Source organism: Bactrocera neohumeralis, chromosome 5, assembly GCF_024586455.1.
Source record: "Bactrocera neohumeralis isolate Rockhampton chromosome 5, APGP_CSIRO_Bneo_wtdbg2-racon-allhic-juicebox.fasta_v2, whole genome shotgun sequence".
Lineage (NCBI taxonomy): Eukaryota > Metazoa > Arthropoda > Insecta > Diptera > Tephritidae > Bactrocera > Bactrocera neohumeralis.
This window is the reverse complement of record NC_065922.1, coordinates 44,724,680-44,746,721: the sequence shown is the minus strand read 5'-3', so window position 1 is coordinate 44,746,721 and position 22,042 is coordinate 44,724,680. Positions and strand designations below refer to the sequence as shown.

The 22,042-nt window shown below is 32.7% G+C and overlaps 1 protein-coding gene across 9 annotated transcripts in view; it reads right to left on the bottom strand.

Annotated features, from left to right (window-relative positions):
- LOC126758977 (troponin I) overlaps positions 1-12,892 on the bottom strand; it is a 29,980-nt gene extending 17,088 nt beyond the window's left edge. For 6 of the 9 annotated variants that reach the window (XM_050473492.1, XM_050473488.1, XM_050473491.1 and 3 more), the window contains exons 1-4: positions 12,779-12,892; positions 4,754-4,796; positions 3,669-3,797; positions 3,468-3,591 (exon numbers count right to left, since the gene is read on the bottom strand). In XM_050473492.1, the coding sequence (XP_050329449.1) occupies positions 3,468-3,591; positions 3,669-3,797; positions 4,754-4,768 (268 nt within the window). In that variant the 5' untranslated portion in view covers positions 4,769-4,796; positions 12,779-12,892. Of the gene's footprint in view, positions 1-248; positions 350-2,704; positions 2,806-3,467; positions 3,592-3,668; positions 3,798-4,753; positions 4,797-12,778 lie in introns of all 9 variants that reach the window. The other 3 variants (XM_050473490.1, XM_050473485.1, XM_050473487.1) reach the window with 2 other exon arrangements.
- Between the last annotated feature and the right edge of the window lie 9,150 nt (positions 12,893-22,042).

The window sequence follows — 22,042 nt, the reverse complement described above, 5'->3', positions numbered from 1 at the left end:
ATTTTATTTTTAATATACTTTGTAGTGTTACCAACAAAATTCAAAGTAACTACAAACAAAATAAATTCTATTTTAGATTTTTAGAGTACAAAATATAGTGAGTGTTTTAACAAAGTAAAAAAATGTACAAAACGACCAAAAGTCTAAAAAGCGCAAAAAATGGTAACTTTTCAACCAGTTTGTGGCAGAAGTTTGGCAAAACGAAAAAAATGTATGGGCATGAAAAAAATTAATGTTCTATTTCTTGCCTCCAATTCCTTACGGGCAACCTGATATTCAACGTCATATTTTTGATCCTCCAATTTCAGGATTTTAGCATAATAATCCTGTACAACTTTTTTAAGTGTTTCTGCGGGCAGAAAGTGCAATTAAAAATTGAGAAAAACGGTTAATACGGAACGTTTTCGTTTGTGCCGTTGTGTGCTGGGTACGAGTTGTGTATGCGTGTTTCTGTGTGTGTGTACATGTGCGTGGGTGGTGCCATGGATGAAGGGCGAGTGGAGGTAATGGAGAGGGACAGAATACTTTTGCTTTATTTAATATTTATATTTTATATTTTCCGATAATGTACTTATAAAAAATATATATTCATAAAAAACGTATTATATTTTTTTGGTGTCGTAGGTTGAGCCAGGTTTGTACATAAAAAAGAATTCGATAAAAAATAATAATAAATAAACTGTGATTTTTGGTGGTGATTTCGGGAGTGTGTGGGACATAAAAGAGGAGTGTGTATTTCCAAATTTTTGTATATGCCTATTAGATGCCACAAGTCTAATAAATTGAAAGATACGTGATTTAATGAAACAAAAAAAAAACAAAAAAAAAATAATGCTGTAATAAAAAATAGGTTTTTGTATTTAAAAAAATTGGCTGATCGACTAGTTAGGCTAGCTGAGAGTTGTTGTACGCAAGTTGTCATATTTCAACAATACCTATTCACGGGAAATGTAGCATACATTTAGGATGTAAGATTTTCATAGAATAAACTGAAAGTTCCGCTTTCAAAACTATTTTTTAATATTTTTTTATTTACTTGTCATACTAATATTTAGTATTTTTTAATGATAAAAAAATTAAAATAATTTACTCGACACTTATTCACGGAAAATATAGCACACTTAGAGGATGTAAGATTTTTACAGAAAAAAATTGAAAGTTCCGATTTCAAAACTAATTTTTAATAATTTTTATTTCTTGGAAGACTAACATTTAGTATTTTATTTTTATAAATAATTTAAAATTCCTTGCTTGGCACTTGTTGACGGAAAATGTAGCATATTTAGAGGATGTAAGAATTTTATAGAAAAAAAACTGAAACTAATTCTTTGAAAATTATTTTTTTTTAAATCTTTTGTTTACTTTTAGGAGCAATATTAAATATTTTGTAACTGAAATTGATTATAATCAAATTTTGGTTGGCTCTCATTTTTTAAAACCGCTCTAAAAATCCTAGAGACGCATACATCATTGGACTTGTTCAAATTATCTACTAACTCTGCTAGACAGTACTAAGAGGGTTAAAATTTGGTGCAATACGTATAAGTCGCCGCGACACACTGTTTCCTTTCCAATATTTTCGAACTAACTTTGTGTACACATAGTCTAAGAAGGGTATGAAAAAGGACAAATGCTTTATCACTTCCATACTAAAAAAAATAAAAATAAAGGGTGTCTAAATGGAGGCAAATATAAGCTAACATATCTTCAAAAAAAAAAAATATTTTTTAATATTTCAAATACAAATTTTTCACGCTATTGCCAAGAGGAATAAAAATTCAGTATAATTATGTAACGGTCTAAAAAATAATATAAAAAATAAAATATTTTTGAGGTAATTTTTCTCTATGTTTTCGTTTTCGTTGTTGTTGCAAGTTGTTGTATTGAGCTAGAGACGAGTGCAGTAATTTCAATACGCATTATAAACTGTATTAAACATCTGATAAAACACTACTATATATTTATAGTGTGTATGTATATAAACAATATAAGTAAATTTGTAGAAATTGTGTGCAAAAAACGTGAGCATTAAAAACTTGGTGAGTGAGTTGAGTTTATAGTAAAAAAAATGTATATAAATATTTTTATAAGTATTAAAGTGTAAAATAAAGTAAAAAATATATAGAGAGAAAGAGATAGAGAAAGTGTTGTATTAAAAGTTTAAAGTTTTCAAAAGCATTGGTTTAGTGTTTCTAGTTTTGTTGTTGTTGTTGTTTTTGTTGAGTATTTCATTTATACAAAACAGATTAATTGCGGCATTGCAGAGACTCCGCGGCGCGGTCGGTGTTGCTGCATTTGTCGCTGGCAGCCGGTAACTAAATTACAACAAAAAATGTTGGGAAAAAATTTGGATTTTTTTGGAGTGTAACTAAATTACAACAAAAATTTTGGGATTTTGGATTTTTTTTTGGGATGAATTTTGTGCTGCCACTGGACAAGCGCAGCGCACATCGTGCCGGCGCGGAGTGTGCGTTTAAGTGTATGTGTGTGAGTTTAAAAAATTAAACTGCTTTAAATTGTTGTTGTGAATGCACGCATTAAGTGTTTGAGTTAAAGTCTGGCAAAGAAAATGCGTTTTTTTGAATTATTTTCAATAGTTTTCGATTCGGCGCAGTTAAGTGCTTGAAATATACTTTGTGTTTGCTGATATACTTTTTTCAAAAACGAAAAAAATAATCAAAAGTATGTTTTTATATGTGTGTACCTCAACATCCTTGCGCTTAACAACATACTCAAGGTCATATTTCTGGTCCTCCAATTTACAAATCCTGTCATAGTGTTGCTTGATAAGACTTTTAAGTGTTTCTGCAGATAAGTGGAAGTTAATGAAATGCGTTGTTTTCAACAAAAATTAACACAATTTCATATTTTCTATTTTTTTTTTTATTTTTTGGGGTTTTATTTTGGTGCTTAAAACAAAGATGGTATGTATAAAAAAAATATAAGGTATAAATAATAATGCTATGGGAAAAGAAAAAATATGCAATAACAAAGTGGGAACAAAAAGTATAAATGGTTTCAAACTTTTTGGCGATAAGGGCAGATTTTATGCAAAAAAAGGGATTTCTTTAAAAATAATATAAAAAAATAATCTAAACAAAAATATTTTAAAGGATATTTAAAAAAAATCTAAACAAAAATTTAATAAAAAATTTGCTTTTTTTTACAATAAATTTAACGAATTTCGTGACAGGCCAGTAAAATGTGTGCGTGAGTGCTGCTGAGCATGTATATGTGTGGGTGTGCGTGTATTGATTTTTTTTATACAAAATGTAGGTAAATGTATTTGCTAATTCTTGCTAATTAACCAGATTTTTTTTTGAAGAACTTTGATTTTTTGGACTTTGCTACGAAATTTTGATTTTGATGTCTTTGAAACTACTACTTTCTGCTAATTTCTTTACTTTTTCAAAATCCTTGAAATGTTGACATGTGTAAATATGTAGAAATAAAATCAGATATTTTACCTTCGCTGGCGTCGCTGAGATTTCTGGGGCTACCGCAACGCTCTTCAATGATGCGTCTGCGTTCGGCGGCTTTGCGTTCCTGTTCCTTCTTCAACTCCTCAGCGGCTTTCTTACGGAGCAACAACTGTGTATTGGCAAAGCGAAATGCATTTATATTATAGAAATTAGTTCTCATCAATATATGCGCAATTTGTCACTCACCCTAAGTTTCTTCTTCCTTTCTGGTGTCATGAAACCTTTCTTGGCCTTCTTAGCCTTGGAGGCTTCCTCCATACGCTTGCGCACCTCAGCACGCTTGCGCTCAATCTCGGCCTGTTTAGCCTTCTTTGCCTACAAAATATCCAATATACAAGATATGTGTGTTTAGCACTGCGTACCGTTAAACGACGAGTATGAACACATGAACACAACGAATGAGACAGCAGCCACATTGCACTTGACAGCGTGTAAACAATAAAACGCACAGCACAGAGCATCAAAACACACATTTGTGATCGACTATTATACACTTTTCGAAACGCTGGCAACACTTAACGTTTTTACAAGGTATTCTGTGAGAGTACCTCCTCTTTGGGATCAAGTGGCTTGGCAGGTTTGGCGGGAGCGGCCGCGGCAGCTGGTGCAGCGCCTGCTGCGGGTGCAGCACCTGCGGCTGGTGCGGCAGCGGGGGCAGCTCCTGCGGCTGGTGCGGCCGCTGGTGCCGCTGCTGCTGCTGGTGCTGCAGCCGGTGCAGGCGCTGCTGCTGCGGGCGCTGGTGCGGCGGCTGCGGGTGCCGCTGCTGGTGCGGGTGCTGGTGCATCGGCTGCTTTCTTCTAAAAGACGCAGATGGAAAGAAAAGAAAATTATTAATAAAAATGTCGATATCTATGGTTTAAAGAGCAGCATGCAATAATAGGTCGTAAATAACGGTGTTAGGCGTGGCATTAAAAGTACGTTAATTTTGTGGCAATTAATTTTAAAATACTATACAGCTATTGCAAAGTCAGTGCTGCATTAGCGTTGCAATTTTATTAAAACATCAGCTTATAGTTAAGTGCCAAAGCGTTCGAAATATAGCTAAAAGCAGAGTTACAGAATTAAAGCTTCAGAAATGTCAAAGTACTAGCGCAGAAGCGTCATAACTTTTAACTATAATATTCACCTTCGTTGTGTCCATATGCTAATGCTGTACGTGTCATATCGTTAAGCGCGTATTTACTGTAAATATTGAGAGAGTAAAAGCATACATTAATGTTTTTTCATATATTGGCAGTAATCGGTTGCTCATGGAGCGATACTCACCTCACCTCATCATCAGCCATTTTGGATTTGTGTTTTTGGATTTAGTAACTGTAATGGAAGAAAAAATAATAATAATTTTAATGAACCTTCAAATATGAATCAATAAAATATATTTTGTGCCGATCAATGCAATATATTGTCACATGAAATGCAAAATAACGTATCATCAAAAAATTCGAAATTGAGTGTCTTATTGATTATGATTCACTTCTTCAAATTGCATTCATAATATTACATATGTATGTCCAACATTTTGAGGTTCTGCCCTTAGATATAAACCAGTTTTAACCAATATAAATTTTTTTCACTCATGTTCCATTTTATTTCGTTTTTCATTCATGCCACTATAAAATTCCGAAAATGATGTTACGTTATTTTGCATTTCAGGTGATTGTTTAATTGTATATAAAAATTCATATGGTCTTGCTGGTGAAACTTTTCAACATTTTCAAAAGATTTTCGGAAATCTTTTCCATTCATTTCTTTAATTTCTATAATCGAGAGGTTGCTATGGAGAAAGTTGTGTCTCCTTTGACATTTTTATTTATTTACGTTGCGTTTTCCATTATTAGCTTTACTTTTACACTATTCTTTTCATAACAAAACAATAAAAAAAATCAAAGACTTGAGCAAACAACAGATCATGAATGATCATGTATAATGTAGCAATAGAAAAATTTTGTTTTTTTGAGGACCACACCAATATGTCAAAAATATTTAAATTTTGCTTTTTCGTTTTTCTCTCTCAAAAAACAAACGTTATATTTTGGTTTTTGGTTTTTCACTTACAAAATAAGAATTATTTCATAACTTTTATTTATTTTATTCACAAAATAATTGTTATGCGTTGAGTTTTTCATAACTCTTATACAATAAGAATTGAAAAGTAAGCGTTTTGTTTTGCTTTTGCGATTTGAAAGATATTAGAGAGTATTATTTATCAAAACTCGACGACCAAAATTTCCCATAGAACGAGCTCATTCACAATCACATTCGTACAGATGATGACTCACTTGAGCATAATTTATTATGACACATACAAACATTAGATACATAGAGTATATTTAATCTGAGCTGTTATATACACTCAGTCCTTTTTTTACGCGATTATTGGTTCTGCCACTAACCGCGTAAAAAAAAAACGCGTAAAAATGGTTAGTTTTCCAATATTAACTGACGAATTGGTTCCGAATATAAAAAATATCGCGTATAACAAAATATACGCGCAAAAAAATATTAAAAAACAATACAATAAGTTTCAAATTTCAGACTTATGATTTATTCATTCATAACAAAATAAAAAATACAAAACAAAAGCCATATATAAAAGAGAAGAAAATAGAAAATAGGTAGATTTATTGAAAAAACCGTTGAATGTTGTTTAATCACTGTCATTATCCGTAGTGGAAATTATTCTTAGCCGCTTATTTTGATGGCCGGCACTGATATCACTAGAATTTGTATCAGAATCAATAGTAAGAACTATGGATTGATGTTCTGATTGACTTAGCATCCCCGACTGAGTTTGCACCATAAATTCAGTTAATTTTGTTTGAATGCTTCTTTTTGGACCCAATAAATTCCGATGTAGTTCTTTATATCTTAACATGCAGAGACTCAATTCTTTTTGAAAAATTCGTGCACGTTCGGCTCAGTATCATTTGCTACAAAATAATTTTCCAATTCTGCTGCAAATTTAAAACCAAGCAAAAAACGAAAAAAAGCAATCGCGTTAAAGTGAGAAATTCGCGTAAAAAAAGGAATTTGCGCTGCAAAAATAACCGCGTTAAAGTGAAATAGCGTAAAAAGAGATCGCGTAAAAAAGGACTGAGTGTACTTTATATAAAAAAGATCAGTGTGATGCGTTGAGTCGATTTAGCCACTTCAGTCTGTTTGTACGCGAACTAGCTCTTCAGTGTTTGAGATGTCAATCTGAAAATTCACACACGTCTTTTGCTCCACAAGAAACTATGCTTTTGTAGGTACAACCGATATCGGACTGCTATAGCCTATAGCTGTCATACAAACTAATCTATAAAATCCAGTCATTGTATGGAAAACTTTCTTATTTAATGAGATGTTTTCAAGAAACTTGGCATAGACTAATAATCTTGGTAATGGAACAATCTCCGAAAAAATTGTTCACATCGGACTACATATAGCTCTCGTACAAACTGGGCGATAAAAATTATGTTCTTGTATGAAAAACTTTTTATTTGACGAGATATCTTCAAGAAATTTGTATAGATTGCTAGCCAAGACAACGGGACAATCTCCAAGGAAATTGTTTAGACCGGTTCACTATGGCATATAGCTTTCTTACAAACTGAACGATCAAAATCAAGATAAGGATATACGATTCATGCGATAAGGAATGCACTTCTAAAGGGAATCATAACAACAATGCAGCCGAAGTTAGTGTCTTACTAGCTTTTTTACACTAGGTACGAAAAATTTAGAGTCACAAATTTAGGGTATAAAAAAGTAAATTTTATGGATATTTCAGAGAAAATTTTTTGATAGAAAATCTTTAGAAAAATTGTGTTAATAAAAGTTACTCTACTATTATAAAATATACTCTAAATTTGTATTCCTAATTTGCAAGCATTTAGAAACTATCTTTGTCATCATTTAATGGACTTTAAAGTTTAAAATAAATATGAAAAGTCTCCCGAATAATTGCTGTGTCGAAGTAGATCAAAGTGAAGAAGTGTAAAGAAGACACCAGTGTTTAATTGTTACTAACTTCCCATAAAAACTACCATTTTTCAATTACCGGTTCCATTTGTAACCTTAACTTTAAATTTTGTTATTAGAGTTAGAACTTTTTGTTACAAACTATGAAGCCTTTTTTGTTGCATACATACATACATCCCGGTCTGTAACATACGCAAATATGCTCTCACATACAAATTATCCATATATTTCTTTGCTAAATTGCATGGATAATGAAAACGAAAGCAGCTGTCGCTGAGATTTGTTTATATCTTATACACACATATACATATTAACGTCGCCTCGCTACCATTTTAGTATTGGAACGGAAATTTCGAATTTTCCACGCATCATTTCTGAATTTAACAAAGCAAAAACAAAACTGTGCAGCACTTCGGTGCGCACAACTTTTTTAGCAAGCCGTATATGGGCGCTGCTTGGCACAAAAGCAACGCAAACAGCGAGTGAATGCTAGCAGGCGAACAGCCAAGTGGTGGTAACGTATACGCCACGGTGTGCGGCACTCACTCATAAAAGCGATCAGACAAAGAGTGTACCGCGCTGTGTATGAGTGTGTGCGTGTGTCTGGCAGACACACTTATTTTGGAGTATGTATTTGGTGGCACACACACTCATATATATTTACAATACATATGTATATGTTGGTAATTATATATATGTATGGGTGGTTAGTAATAAGGTAGATAAATACGCGAGCAGCTGCGCAATTGACTCATTCAGCCATTAATTTGCTTTTAATCTGTTAACAGCCAAGCGTGAGAGAGAACACACTAGTGTTGGCGAAAGGTGTGTGGGCGGCATGTTGCAGTTGTATTGGTCGCAGCGCATAAATAAGTCGCTATCATATCCAATTTCAAGTGATTACAGCGCTTATATATTTGTGAACTTTTATTGTTGTACTGGAAGTATGTTGTTTTGCTGCCTTCGGCTTTATTGAAAGATTTGTATGCGTAAGTGTGTAATGGTATTCGTTTGGAGAGAATTCCTAAATTGCAAATCTCTGTGACGCGGCCTTCTAACGATCGAATCTTGCGCTAGTAAATGTATAAATATGTATTGTTGTTGCTTTGTTATATTTATAATACTACATATTCGTAAATAGCTAAGTGTTGCTTTGCAGTTTTTCATAAACAAAATACGATCTTTCCTGTTGCTCTATATTTGAAAAAAAAATTTTGTGACCGAAAACAAAATTTAATGAGAAGTAATTTTAAGAAAGTTTTTGTCTATGAAAAGTTGAGCTTCTCAGAGTATTTTTTATGAATTTACCTTTCGCTCTGGATCATAATATTTTTTTACATTTATTTTTTAATTCAGTAAACATTTTTTTGGTTTTTAATCACCTTTTTTTATATTTTTAAACAAAATATTTTTTGAAAAAAAGTATAAAAAAATATTTTATAATATTATATTGAAAAAATTAGACATTTTTTATAAATAAAAAAAAAAAAAAATTTTAAAAAATAAATAAAAATATTTTTTGAAGAATATATATTTTTTTAATAATACATATACATATCTCTCAATAGGTGAATATATTTAATATGGTACAATACAAGTTCGAGTAAATAAAATTGCTAAGACCCAGATCTAAATTTTACAATATAAATATTTTTTTAAAAAGTGCAGAGCACTTTCAGATAAATAAATTTACATTTGCGTCTGAATTTTTCTAAATATTTCTACTATTTGTATAGCAGAAAATTTTTGTTGAATATTTTTTCTAATGTTCACAATTTATTTGAGGCGCAAATGCGATATATTCATTTATATTACTGCCACTGATGAATATGTGCCGCACAAAAATGATTGCAACATCAAAAACATATGTAGACATACTTATAAATATAGCCATGACATTAATAAATAAGATTTGTACGTGCTGTTTGCGCTTGTGAAATCTTTTGTTTAAATATTTGCTTTAAAAGTGAGCTGAGTTATTGTAGGAATTTATAGGCCAAAAATAATTTGGCTTATTTCCTTGAAGAAAGAATAAAATTCGCCCGGTGTTTTGCTAACGTCACCTAACACCTACTCACCAATTCGCCCATTTGTAGCGAACGATGTACGTATGTAGGCGTGTGTGGCTAATATTATTTTTTTACCTACAATTAATTTGACTGAGAAAATAAAATTTTAGCACGTAAGCATATGAAATATATTTGTTTTTCAAATATGTTGAGACAAGCATACATACATATGAACTTATATACAGGCATATGTATGCATGAGATCACATTGAGGTGATAAAGACAATTGCTGTGCCAAAAAATATAATAACAAAAAAATTATAATTTTGAATTTTTTTTTCGAATTTTGTAATGCAAAGTGCGGTATAAATTGAGTATAATGTATTTTTTAATAAACGAATTTATGTATTTTAACAGAATTTTTCCTATTTGCAGCTAGCAACTGTTAGCAATATTATTAATTAATTAAATCATATGATTTTTTCAGCAAAAATATAAACAACCTAAATCGGTGGCATTATGACTTAGCGCGCTGAAAAGTATGCAACAATTTTTTAATAGCGTTCTTTGCTGGTCGGTTTTAAGAGGCAACTTTGAGACGAAATATTTTTTTTGTGATCTATTTTTTGCTTTATCAAGCCTTTGTTTACTTAATGTAAACAAATCTGGCTTGAGTTTTCTTCGAATTCGTCTATTTAGATGTGAAGAAATCCTCTTTATGTTCGGTGTGGCCGCAATTCGAAATTATTATGGAAACACTTTCGAAAATTGCTTTACTTACTTACTTACTGTATATGAAAGTAAAAGACGGTCAAATAGGTCAAATAGCGCCAATGCTCTCATATTTGACAAATGACAATTTGAATTCAGCTCTTTTACCATCGAAAAAATTTTGTTTAAATTTTTATGGCATGGTTATTGTTGAAATTCGTATAAAGCGCAGGCATTCTAAAGTATGACTATTCCTCACGGATTTCGTAACAGAACTCAATTTGGTATCGCAAAGCACCTAAACTGGTCTATGCGAGGCTCATTAGACTAACCGGAGCTTTATACCATCGAATATACAGTTTTCTTTTGCTAAAATTTTAATCTAAAATATTTCTATTCCGTCTTTAGTCGAGAAAAATACGGCAGCAACAGCATATTATGTCCTGAAGTCAACCTTCTTAGCAGCCTCTGACTTATTTTTACCGGTTTTACGGTAAAAATTAGGGAAAGCTTGTTAAGAGTTGAGAATATCACATTGGTGAGTGAGAGTTTGGAACTTGTTGGTTGTTAACAGATTCAAAACAAAAATGTCTCTGAACATTTGCGGTCTAGTTGCTTGAGCGGCCTTACTTATTTTTTTCCAAACTTTTTGGACATTATATGTATGCTCTATAAGAAAACTTTTTATGGTGATGGGACAATTTTTGTACCTTCTTGTTTAAAAAGTAAATAGATAGCAAATAAATGTAAAGCCAAGTCGTATTAAAATAATAATTGAGGTCAAATTGAAATGCCACTCAAAAGTTAAAACTATTTTCTATGCAACATATCTTCACCTAAAATGCAACAAAACAACTTATCATCAAAACAATCGAAATTGAGTTTTTTATTGCTTACGATTCACTACATCATATTAAATATATGTAGCATAAAATTTTCAGCTTCCGCTGCCAGATATAACCAATATATAATCAATATATAACCATTTTATAACCAAAACTCAAATTTTTTTTCAATATGTGTGATTTCTATTATATCGTTTTTCCTTCGCCTGTAAACTTATGAAATTGATGTTACGTTATTTTGCATTTTATGTGACGTTATGTTGCTTAATGATTTCGTATTTAATTTCTATATACATAAAATTACAGAAAACTTAATAAAAATTAAAATAAATAAAACAATATGCCATTATTGTTATCCGTAAAATTTTGTGTGGCATTCATTTTAATTAAATTTTTTTTTTTTTCAAAAAATATTTTCTGTAAAAAAAAAAATAAAAATATACAAAATAAAAGTAGATACAGAATTTAAACTTTAATTTTAAATTTTAATATTTTTATGAATTTCAAGATTAAAAAATTTCACAAAATCTTTCCCAAGCGCATAGTATGATGACTGGATCACACAATAATATTTTATACCGCTGTGTGATTTTCGCATTGCTCCTCAGCTGTCATTATAGCTGACATTTCAGACATGAAATATGTATTTCAACATATTTGCTTACTGAGTACCAAGATCAAGCAGAACTTGAAGCGAATGTTATACTTTCAATCAAAGTAAATAAGCATGTTTGTATGTGAGTTAATAGAATTCGGAAAATTCTTAGTATTTCCTCTTGTTCACACAATTTTCTTTGCTAGCGCACACACGATCAGTTTTCGGCTGTAGCGCTCGTACACTTTGGGCAGCCACTTTGCTTGCGTGTAGAGAAATTTTCTATTTTCAGACAAAGTTGCATATACATACGTACAATATTTACACATACATATATATATATTTGCAGCGCGACACACAACCGATTTAGCGTTGCTACTAATGCTTTGTGTTAACTTGAGCGCTAAGGAATCGTATTTTTTAGTAAAAATCTGTGCTTACTTTTTTATTTTTATTTTCGTGAACGCCTTTCTTGCGTGAGTTAGGTGTATGAGAGTGTGTCTGTATGCATTTGTGTTAAAGTTATGCGTGTGTGTGTATGTAGTATATATGTATATAAAGTAAATATGTATGTGTTTGTGTTTATGTGTGTGTGTGGTAGTATATCTACGTATTTATGTTTATATCAGTGTATGTGTGTATACGCGTATAAATATGTAGACATGACTAAGTTAATATAATTGTGCTTTTCTTAGTATATGTGAGTTTTCTATATATTGCCGCGTGTGTGTATGTATGCGTGTATCCTTCAACGGTAGGTAACCGAACCGCAATCTCGTACACTCATAAACGCATTCGCATATATTTTTATAATGAAAGAGGGTTATGTAATTGCTATGATATACGACCGTGGTACACTTAAAAAATATATATAACAGATACACTTAATTTTTCAGCTAATATATATGGTCTTTTTATTTTAATAATTTTATAATTTTTTTTTTAAACTTTTACGTCTTCACTTCACACAAAACGTTCATTTTTATTGCAGTATATGCAGTTTCCTCGTCATAATTACACATTTCTTCCTTTTTTAAGTTTAGTACATGTAAATATCGTATATTTTTCCATTTGCGTTGCCACACATCTCAAAAAAATATATATTTGGAAAAAAATTTAAAGTTCCAGCATTTGCACTCCTTTTACTCAGCCACAGCAGCTGATAGCACTCACCTTAAAGGAATTAAAAAATAGGTGTGCGAGCAACCTCACAGATCGGAGAACACTGTTCGAACGGAAAAAGACTGAACGGTCCGACGATCCACGGCAGACTATATTTCGATCGGAATTCGCTCACCAGATCATTTTTCTTGCGTAGGCTTGGCCAACAGCGCAGAAATGTTGTCGAAACGAATAAAAGCAGAAATAAAAACACAAACAAATAAAAAAAAAGTGCTTGTATTAGCCAACTGCATAGCATTTTATGTTGTGGCGAAATCGAATTCGCCGCGCTCTCACGTTCCACACTGGCATACCATGCAGTTATATGTGCACATATGCTTGCCTCATGTCCCCATAGTACGTGGGTAGTGAGCGTATATAAACGTCTCTGACTTTCTGGCAGTGTGCGGTAAACTTTGGAAACGTTTCAACGATGCACTAATGCCGCTGCCGAACATTAACGAATAAAATACGAATGCCAAACTTCGGCTGTCGGTCCATCATATCTGCTTTAGACTTTCTTCATTTTACCGTTAGTATTTGGTCTCTAATATCTTAGCGAATTGTATATATGTATGTACTTATGTATATTGCAAACATATACATATGTACATACGAACATTTTGTAAATATGTTAGATGCGATGTCCACAGTGCGATGCACACAGTATGTGCGTTTGGTATCTGGGCACGACCGCTAAAAATAGCGAATACACCGAAATAGATGTCGAACATTTTATTTTGTGTGATTTCATTTAAATTAAAGAAAACTCACAAGAGAAAATTAAGATTTTGCAATGAAAGCTATTTAATATGAATGTGTGTGTACATAAATATATTTCATATACTGGACCCTTAGGCACATAACTATGTTAGAACCGACTATGCCGAGTGACCGATTAGAACCGATTTAATTTAAAAAAATTGAAGGAAAGAAAGAGTTTTTGACTATAATAGATCTCAAGATCCGTACTTAGATCTAATATGTAATATGCACTTTTAAATTAAAAAAAAATCGATTTTTTCTTGGAACATATATTGAATGTTCATATATTTATGAATATTTTCCGAAAATTTGAGTTGATCTCCGAATAGTTTCAAAAAACAAAGAGAATATTTGTAAAAATTTGTTCATCTGGTGGAATCGGCTTTAAAAACTTTAAAAGCGCTTGCTCGAATTGGCGTGTTCTGGATTGATGCAGAAAATTTGTTCGAAATCACTTGAAATTTTCACACGACCTACTTAGATATATATATTTGTCAATTAATCATCGAAGGAATACGATTTTTATAAAAATATTAGTTTTAAGACACTCTGGTATTTAAGGGGTTTTATACAATTAGAATTTTTAAAAAATCGATTTTATTTATTTTATTTTCTTAATGTACATATATTTAAGAATAAACACATTTCATATCGTTCCGGTGAATATTTTCGGAGTTACACGCAAAATTTAAAAGGCGTTTCAGAGCGCTTGGAAATGGTAGGCCAAACTTTCAACTCTTTTTTCTCAAAATAGCTTTTCAAAGACGGTGAGCAACATTACTCGAAAACGGCCAAACCAATTAGTCTCCAAATTTAACACGAGCTTCTTCAAAATTTTTTTTATATCTTTAGTAATTAAATGAAGTTTTTTTCCACCGATAATTTTTTTTTAACAATTTAAGGCCGAAAATTTGGTCAAAAATCGATTTATTTTTTAAAAACCGCCATTTTATTTTACCTATTCCTTCGATTTGCTTTACTAGGTTTAACATTACTTTAGCGTAATCTTTTGGTTTTTTTAATTTCAGGGGATCCAGTTCAGAAATATAGTGGTCACCACACAACGTCGTTTTTGAGAGAAGCTCCCGGAAATCAGCTGTAGTTCTTTTCCAAATAAATATTTTGACTTATACTAAGTCTTAAAATACAGTTAAAAAATACTATATTATGTGTACAAATTTTTGGATCATTAAATTTAAAAGTTTTCTCAGAAAATATTCTGGAAAATTCGCCTTTTTCGGCCCATACATAGAAGTTAACCCCTTAATTTTTTTTTACTTTGAAGTGGATATAATGCAACACGCAAACTGTAACCTAATAAATTTTTAAGATTTTTTAATGTTCTGTCAACCAATGTGGAGAGACTTTTTCGAAATATATGGAGCCCTTGGATACGCGTCGTTTTATGAGGCTCTAAAAGTGCATTCATCGGTTTTTACTATGTCTAAATTTATTGAACAAAGAAGTGCGATAATGCATCATCTCATACTGCATTGGTTATTCGTGACCTTTTCGCCACATCTTCAACTTAGGGTAGTAGTCTGGTAACTTATGCCTATTTTCATGACTTCTTTGGAGTGTGGTTTTATATAGGAAAATAAATATGAATTATCTTGAATATTTAGAGTGTTTTTATTTACATATTGAAAATATAAAAAAAAAATGTATTTGAAGAAATTAAATACTTTATTACTATTATTATTGTCACTCGAAGTTGGAACGTCAAAAAAAAAATGCACGTGGGTGGCCCGGGTGATTTTGGCACTTGATGTTATCTGAAATCAAATATTCTTGATTATTCATAATCTATAGACATGTCATTCTGGTCGGAACTAATGAAGTTAAATTTCAAGGGTAAATAACAAAATGGCGGACTTTGAAAAAAAGTCCTTTTATTTTAGCAAAGAAAGGGTTGTAAAATAAAAAGTTAGAGGTGAAAAAAATTCTCGTTAGTACCGACGAGAACTATAGGTGTGTAGAATAGCCTTTTAAAACTTGAAAGCAGTCGGTTCAGTAGAAAAAAAGTTAGGACCCGGGCCGACCAGAAAAACAATGTTTTGAGAAAAACGCGTTTAAAGTTCAACAATTCCGAGAGAGAGGACTCCGAGGCGCTCTAGGAAACTCGTTTTAACTCCCGAAATATTTCGAATTTCTGTCTGAAATTTTCACAGTATATTCTAAAGACATTGTACTTTCAAATTAAGCAAAAAAAAGTTTTCGATTTTTTGAACCCAAGTTACCAGACTACTACCTTAAATCGTACCGCAACCATCGCCTGATTTACCTTCGTGTAACTTCTGGCTACTCAGAAAATTCTCATGACCACTACGAGGACACCGTTTTGACTCAATTGAGGATAAAAAAGCTAAGTCAAAGAAGGAGGATTTTTCCAAGTGCTATGATGACTGGAAAAATTGTTGGCATATGTAAGCGTATTGCAGCGGGAGAGGATTATAATATTTGACCGATATTTGCATATCTTTATCATTATGTTTAATGAAGTTTGAAACATTTTGGAAAAATTCATCATATTTCGGCTTATAACAAAGAACTTTCAAGTCACTCGATAATCTAAATTAATTTCGATATGTGAAATACACCCTAGTACTCATATTATTTACTATACCAAATGGATATAGAAACATATATAACAATGCTTATGTATGCGTATATGAAATACTGCAGTTTTCATCATCTCAGAAATATATACTATATGTACATATATCCCTCTCATTAACAATAGAAATGTGGAGTGATTTGACATCAAGTGCATGTGTATGTATATAGTATATGTAAGTAAAATAAACAAGCGATCTTCAGTGAAAGCTACAATTTTTGCCAGACTTCTATGCCTGTTGGCTGTTGCTGGCCAATTTGTAGCAGCTCATTAGTATTTAATGCATAATGCACAGTTATCGTTGAAAAAAATACTCTGTATGAATTTAAGAGTGTACATACATACATATGTAGTACATTTCTTGAGGCACAAACTAATTGCTGCGCAGGTGGGTGGCACGAATTCAGTTCCATTCAAAATGAGGTGACATATTTACATAAATGAATAAAAATAACATATATGTACGTATATGGAGCCGGATTAGGCAAAATAAATAAAAAATAAAACAAAATTTTACAGTATATATTGATGTATTTAAAACAATAACAAGATACCAAAACCATGATTTATGTAGTTCATTTAGTATTTTATTTACGAGTTTTTAAAGTTCTATCGAAGTGCTGATGATTTTTTTTTTTTTCAAAAATTATATTTTATTAATTTAATAAGTTTTGACATTCAATATGTTTAATAAAAAATTTGAAAACAAGTTTTTTGCGTACAATGATACAAAAAATATTATTAAAATATCAAATGACCAAAAATATTCGAAATTCGGGACTCTAGATAAGAATACCCTCTTTAAGTGTTCGGTACTTAATGTTCGGTTTTTTGTGAGAGTTGTTTTACAAAAGTTGGATAGAGCGATAAAAAAGTTATAGAATGCACTAAAGAACATTCTGACCTTTTCGCACAGCCAAATTAATTTAATATGTACCTTAAGAATTTAATTGGGAAACTAGTTTCGACTTTCGCACAGCCGGCTACTGATAAATGCCAGGCTCGATTAACGATCAGCTGTTATACTTGCTTGTGTTCTTCATTTTGTATTTTTTCTGTTGATTAAAATTCATCAGCTATTTTATCAACGCACACAACCAAATTTACAGCTGGAACAACCATGGGTAGAGTTAAACACAGCCAAATTAACAGTATGTATAACAACCCGCACTTGATTTCAATTCAATCAAGAATTAATGACTTTTAATTTTAACGGTTAACTGATAACTTAACACCTGTGCGAAAAGTTTATTAAAGAACCATAGTACGAGGGCTGTCTGATAACTAACCGACCTAACCATGATGCACGCGACTTTTTCAAATTTTTTTTTTATTTTTCTACATAGTCTCCTTGTAACTCCACACACTTCTCCCAGCGATGCTCCCATCTCTGCAACCCTTCCAAAAACCCTTCTGGAAATGTTCATGCGCACACGTTTACGGTCTAGCGTAAGCAAACGCGGCACCCAACGCGCGGACAGCTTTCTCATGCCCAAATCTTGGTTTAATATGTGACAAACACGTTCTTTTGACATCTTCATAATCTCAGCTATTTCCCTAACTTTAATCCGGCGGTCGTCTAGTACCAATTGATGAACTTTAGCGATGTTATCGTTAGTGGTTACAGTTTTTGGACGCCCAGGATGTTCATCATCTTCCAAGCTCCTGCGACCACGTTTAAATTCAGCTGCCCAAAATTTTACGGTGGTAAACGATGGTGCAGAGTCACCATACACAGAGTCCAACTCATCTTTGATTTGTGAAGGCGTATTGCCTTTCAAAAATAAAAATTTAATTACAGCTCGATATTCAATTTTTTCCATTTTGGGGAAATCACCGAAATAGACTCACAAAAACGACTGTCAACAGATAATTGCGCAAGATAAATTTCTGAAATTTTGGCGAGTAGCTATTATAATATGCACAATTTGAAGTAGAAACTTTTTTTCAGATGTGCCGCTAGCTTCACGTTGAGGTCGGTTATTTATCAGACAGCCCTCGAATAACATACAGCTGCGGGATCATTTCACACCTTAAAATAAATTTTGTATAACTTTAACATTTACTAGCAGACTAAGTTGGTTAGTCATGTTTTGGAAATCTTAAGTCCGTATAATTCTAATCATGAATCGCTTTAGAAAAAACACTTTTGATAAGTAAAGATTTGCCATTGTTTTGCAACGATAAAAAATGCGGTATTTGTGAAACATAAAGATTTCACAAGATTCACCAAAAAAGTAACTGCTCTAGGCTGTTATTGGGGAAAAAACAATCATTGCGCTATATTTTTTAAGCTATACGAAAGAGTCCATGAAAATCAATATCTGTGGATGTTGGTTCATTAAGCTTTCCCGCGATGTGACGTCGCCTTTTGGATAGCTGTAATGTCCTGAAACCAGTGTCCTTTCATGGGCAAATGAAGTTTTCCAAATAGGTAAAAATCACAGGGTGCCAGATCAGGTGAGTAGGGTGAGTGATTAATGGTTAATATGGAGTTTTTTGTCAAAAAATCAGTGACAAGCGTCGACCGATGACACGGCGTATTATCGTGCAACAGGCGCCAGGACACTGCCTCACGGTATTGTGGTCGAGCACGACGAATGCGTGACAAAAGACGCTTCATAACACCAAGGTAAAACACAGCATTAATCGTTTGGCCAAGTGGGACGAACTCTCGGTGTACAATACCCTCGGAATCGTAAAAACAAATCAGCATTGTCTTTATTTTTGACTTCTGAAGACGACCGACTTCTGATCGTTACAGAGGTCCTCACGACCTTTTTGGAATCGCTTAAACCACTCATGCATATTACTAAGGGATAGGCACTGATCACCATAAACTTTTTTCATCATTTTAAATGTTTCAGTAAACGTTTTCCCAAGTTTAAAACAAAATTTAATATTTGCTCTTTGCATTTTACGACAGATGACCAAAAGCTGCTGTCACTTTTTGATCGATAACATCGATTGTAGTTATCCAATTATCTTAAAATTTTTACGAAATGTCAACAAGAGATCAAAGTTTTTATTTCATATACCCACCAATAGGTGGTGCCACCAGAAACAGTTATATTTAAAAAGTTCTGTTTCTTTTGCGACAGACCTTGTATATGTCAAAAAGATATGACTAACTTTTTGGTGAAGTAATGCGTTATTTAAACAGCCAAATTAAATTATGGGTGAGAGGACACATTGCCGAAATTTCTGCAATGCTTGGAAGTAATCACTGATTAGTAGTTGTACTGAAAACATGTTACATTAAAATTACAAATTAACTAGGCATTAATTAACACGGGTGAAGAAGGGCTATAAACGCGTAAGCGGTGTCTACGCCAGAAGAAGAAGAAGAAGGGCTAAGTCCGGGTGTAACTGAATATTTTATATTCTCGCAACTCGATCGAAAGGACCAAAGCCTTTTTACTGAAGTCTTGTACTTATCCTATTCCTGAGAATGTTTGATTTAAGCATTTGTTTCAAGAGCTCTACAAATAGAAAAATTTAACTGGCTCATGTTGACCAGAATTAATTTGACATTGTTCATAAATAACTTTTTAAACTTCGTTATAATGTAAAGTAAGTGATAAAAACCATGTTAAAACTTTTCGTAAAAATAAGCTTTCGAAACCCCAATTTTTGTAATTTTTATATAAACATGGAATTTACATTTTAATACTTTCAACCAGTTGCTACAGAGTATAATAGTTTTGTGCACCTAACGGTTGCGTGTATCACCTAAAACTGATCGAGATAGATATAGGGTTATATATATTTATATATAAATGATCAAAATGACGAGACGAGTTGAAATCTGTTTGTCTGTGCGTTAGTCCGTTCATTTTTTAGCCCGTCAGTGCAAGCTGTAACTTGAGTAAAAATTGAGATATATTGATGAAACATGGTATGCGCGTTTCTTGGCAAACCAAAACTTACATGTTTGTAGATGGGAGTAATTGGCCCACTGTCACGCCTGCAAAACGCCATTAACCGAAAATGTATCAAGCACCACCACTAAGCACCAAATTAAGATATAAAACTCTAATTTGGCACAAGGATCCCACCAGCAAGGGACTCCTGTGTAAAAAGTGGACATGGCTCCACCCTCTATTAAGTTCAATGTACATTTCTCCTAAACCACTAAAGCAGCAACAACAAAATTTACTCAGCTCAAGTATTATAAGAAATCATATATACAGTATGAAAATGAATTAAATCGGATGATAACCCCGCTCACTCCCTATAATCAATAACTAAAAATGCCAGAGCCATTATATTTTACTCCCAAAATGATATGAGAAGGCTTAAATGGAGCTGGGGTCAAAAATGGAGGAGGAAAATCACATATCTTGAGGCCAGCCCGACCGATTTCAATCAAATTTGGTACGTGACAATCCACTGAGCTTTTTATGTTAGAGTGTGAAAATATGCGTAAGCGGACTACAGCCACACCTACTTCCCATACACCACAATTTTAAGTACTATTTGAAACTTTCACTTTACAGTACACAAATATATCAGGATAAATCTTTTCACGAATAGTGCATTTGCGTTGTGCCACCTTATGATTAAAAATTGCGTAAATTGAACCAAAACTGTTCAGGTGCCTAGGTACTGGATATGTGGACACAGTGTTTATAGTTGAGTTTTTATGGAAAATATCGGTCAATGCGTGAGATATATATACGTAATTGAAATTCAGACAGAATCCCTTCCTTATAGCAGTATGCCTGTGTACTGCAAGTAGGTTGAATCGTAAATATAAATGTTTCATAATTTCCAAGTAACTTTATACCGCATATATCGGCTAATATGTGAGTTATCTTAACGAAATTGGTAGAGCGTGTTCCTCTTATAATGGTGCCTATTTGTGTTTAGAATGAATCGGTTGAAAACTCGCCTAGACTCCAAATTATCTTATCTACCTGAGATACATCGAATGAAATGATCGGTTATAACCGAATAAATTTCTTACTTTTTAAAATCTGGTATTTAGGATTACAATTTTTAATTTGATTTTAAGGCTTACAAATATCTTCATAGTTTTTAAATTCGTATCAGAAATTTTAAAACTAGAGTTGATTCAGATTTTCGGGATTAAAAAACAAAGAAAATTGAATTTAAATTATGATTCAATTATCAATCCATTATTACAACACTGATAATAATAACTCAAATGCGTGGTAGGAAATATATTAGTTACTTTAAGTTGGTAGGACTGTCCTTAATTACTACGTCAAATATGACCGCGATCTGTCAAACAGCAGCTGCTTAAGTCTGTACACCTCAGTAGTGCGTTGCGATTGTTAACAATGGAAAAAATATTAAACAAATCCTTCAGAAACGGTCGAGAGATCGTTGAAGACATGCCTCGTTCTGGACGATCTTCGCCCTCTTCAACTGAAGAAAATATTAAGAGAGTGTAGAGAGAGCTCGACATCTCTCGCGATATATTGGGTATGAAAAGAGTTCTTACTCGACTTGTTCCGATAAAGCTGAATTTTTTTTTCAAAACGAGTGGCGTAAAAAGATCTCTTTGAACATGCTTGATCGTGCGAATTTCGATCTCACATTCATGGAGAGCATTATAACTGCCAATGAGACATGGGTTTATGAGTTGGACATGCAAACCAGTCAACAATCATCGGAGTGGAGGAAAAAAAGAGCCGAAACCAAAAAAACACGCCAAGCTGCTGCTCATTGTTTTTTTCGATATTCGTGGTTTGGCGATTCAGGAATTTAACTGTCAAAAAGGAGTTGTTCGTATTGAGGCGCTTGCGTGAGAACATCCATCGAGCCACGATTGAAACGTTTTAAAAAAAGCGAAAAGTGCTTATGAAAAGTGTTTCGAGATCTAGAAAAATCGTTGGCATTAGTGTATTACATCTGTAGGAGATTAC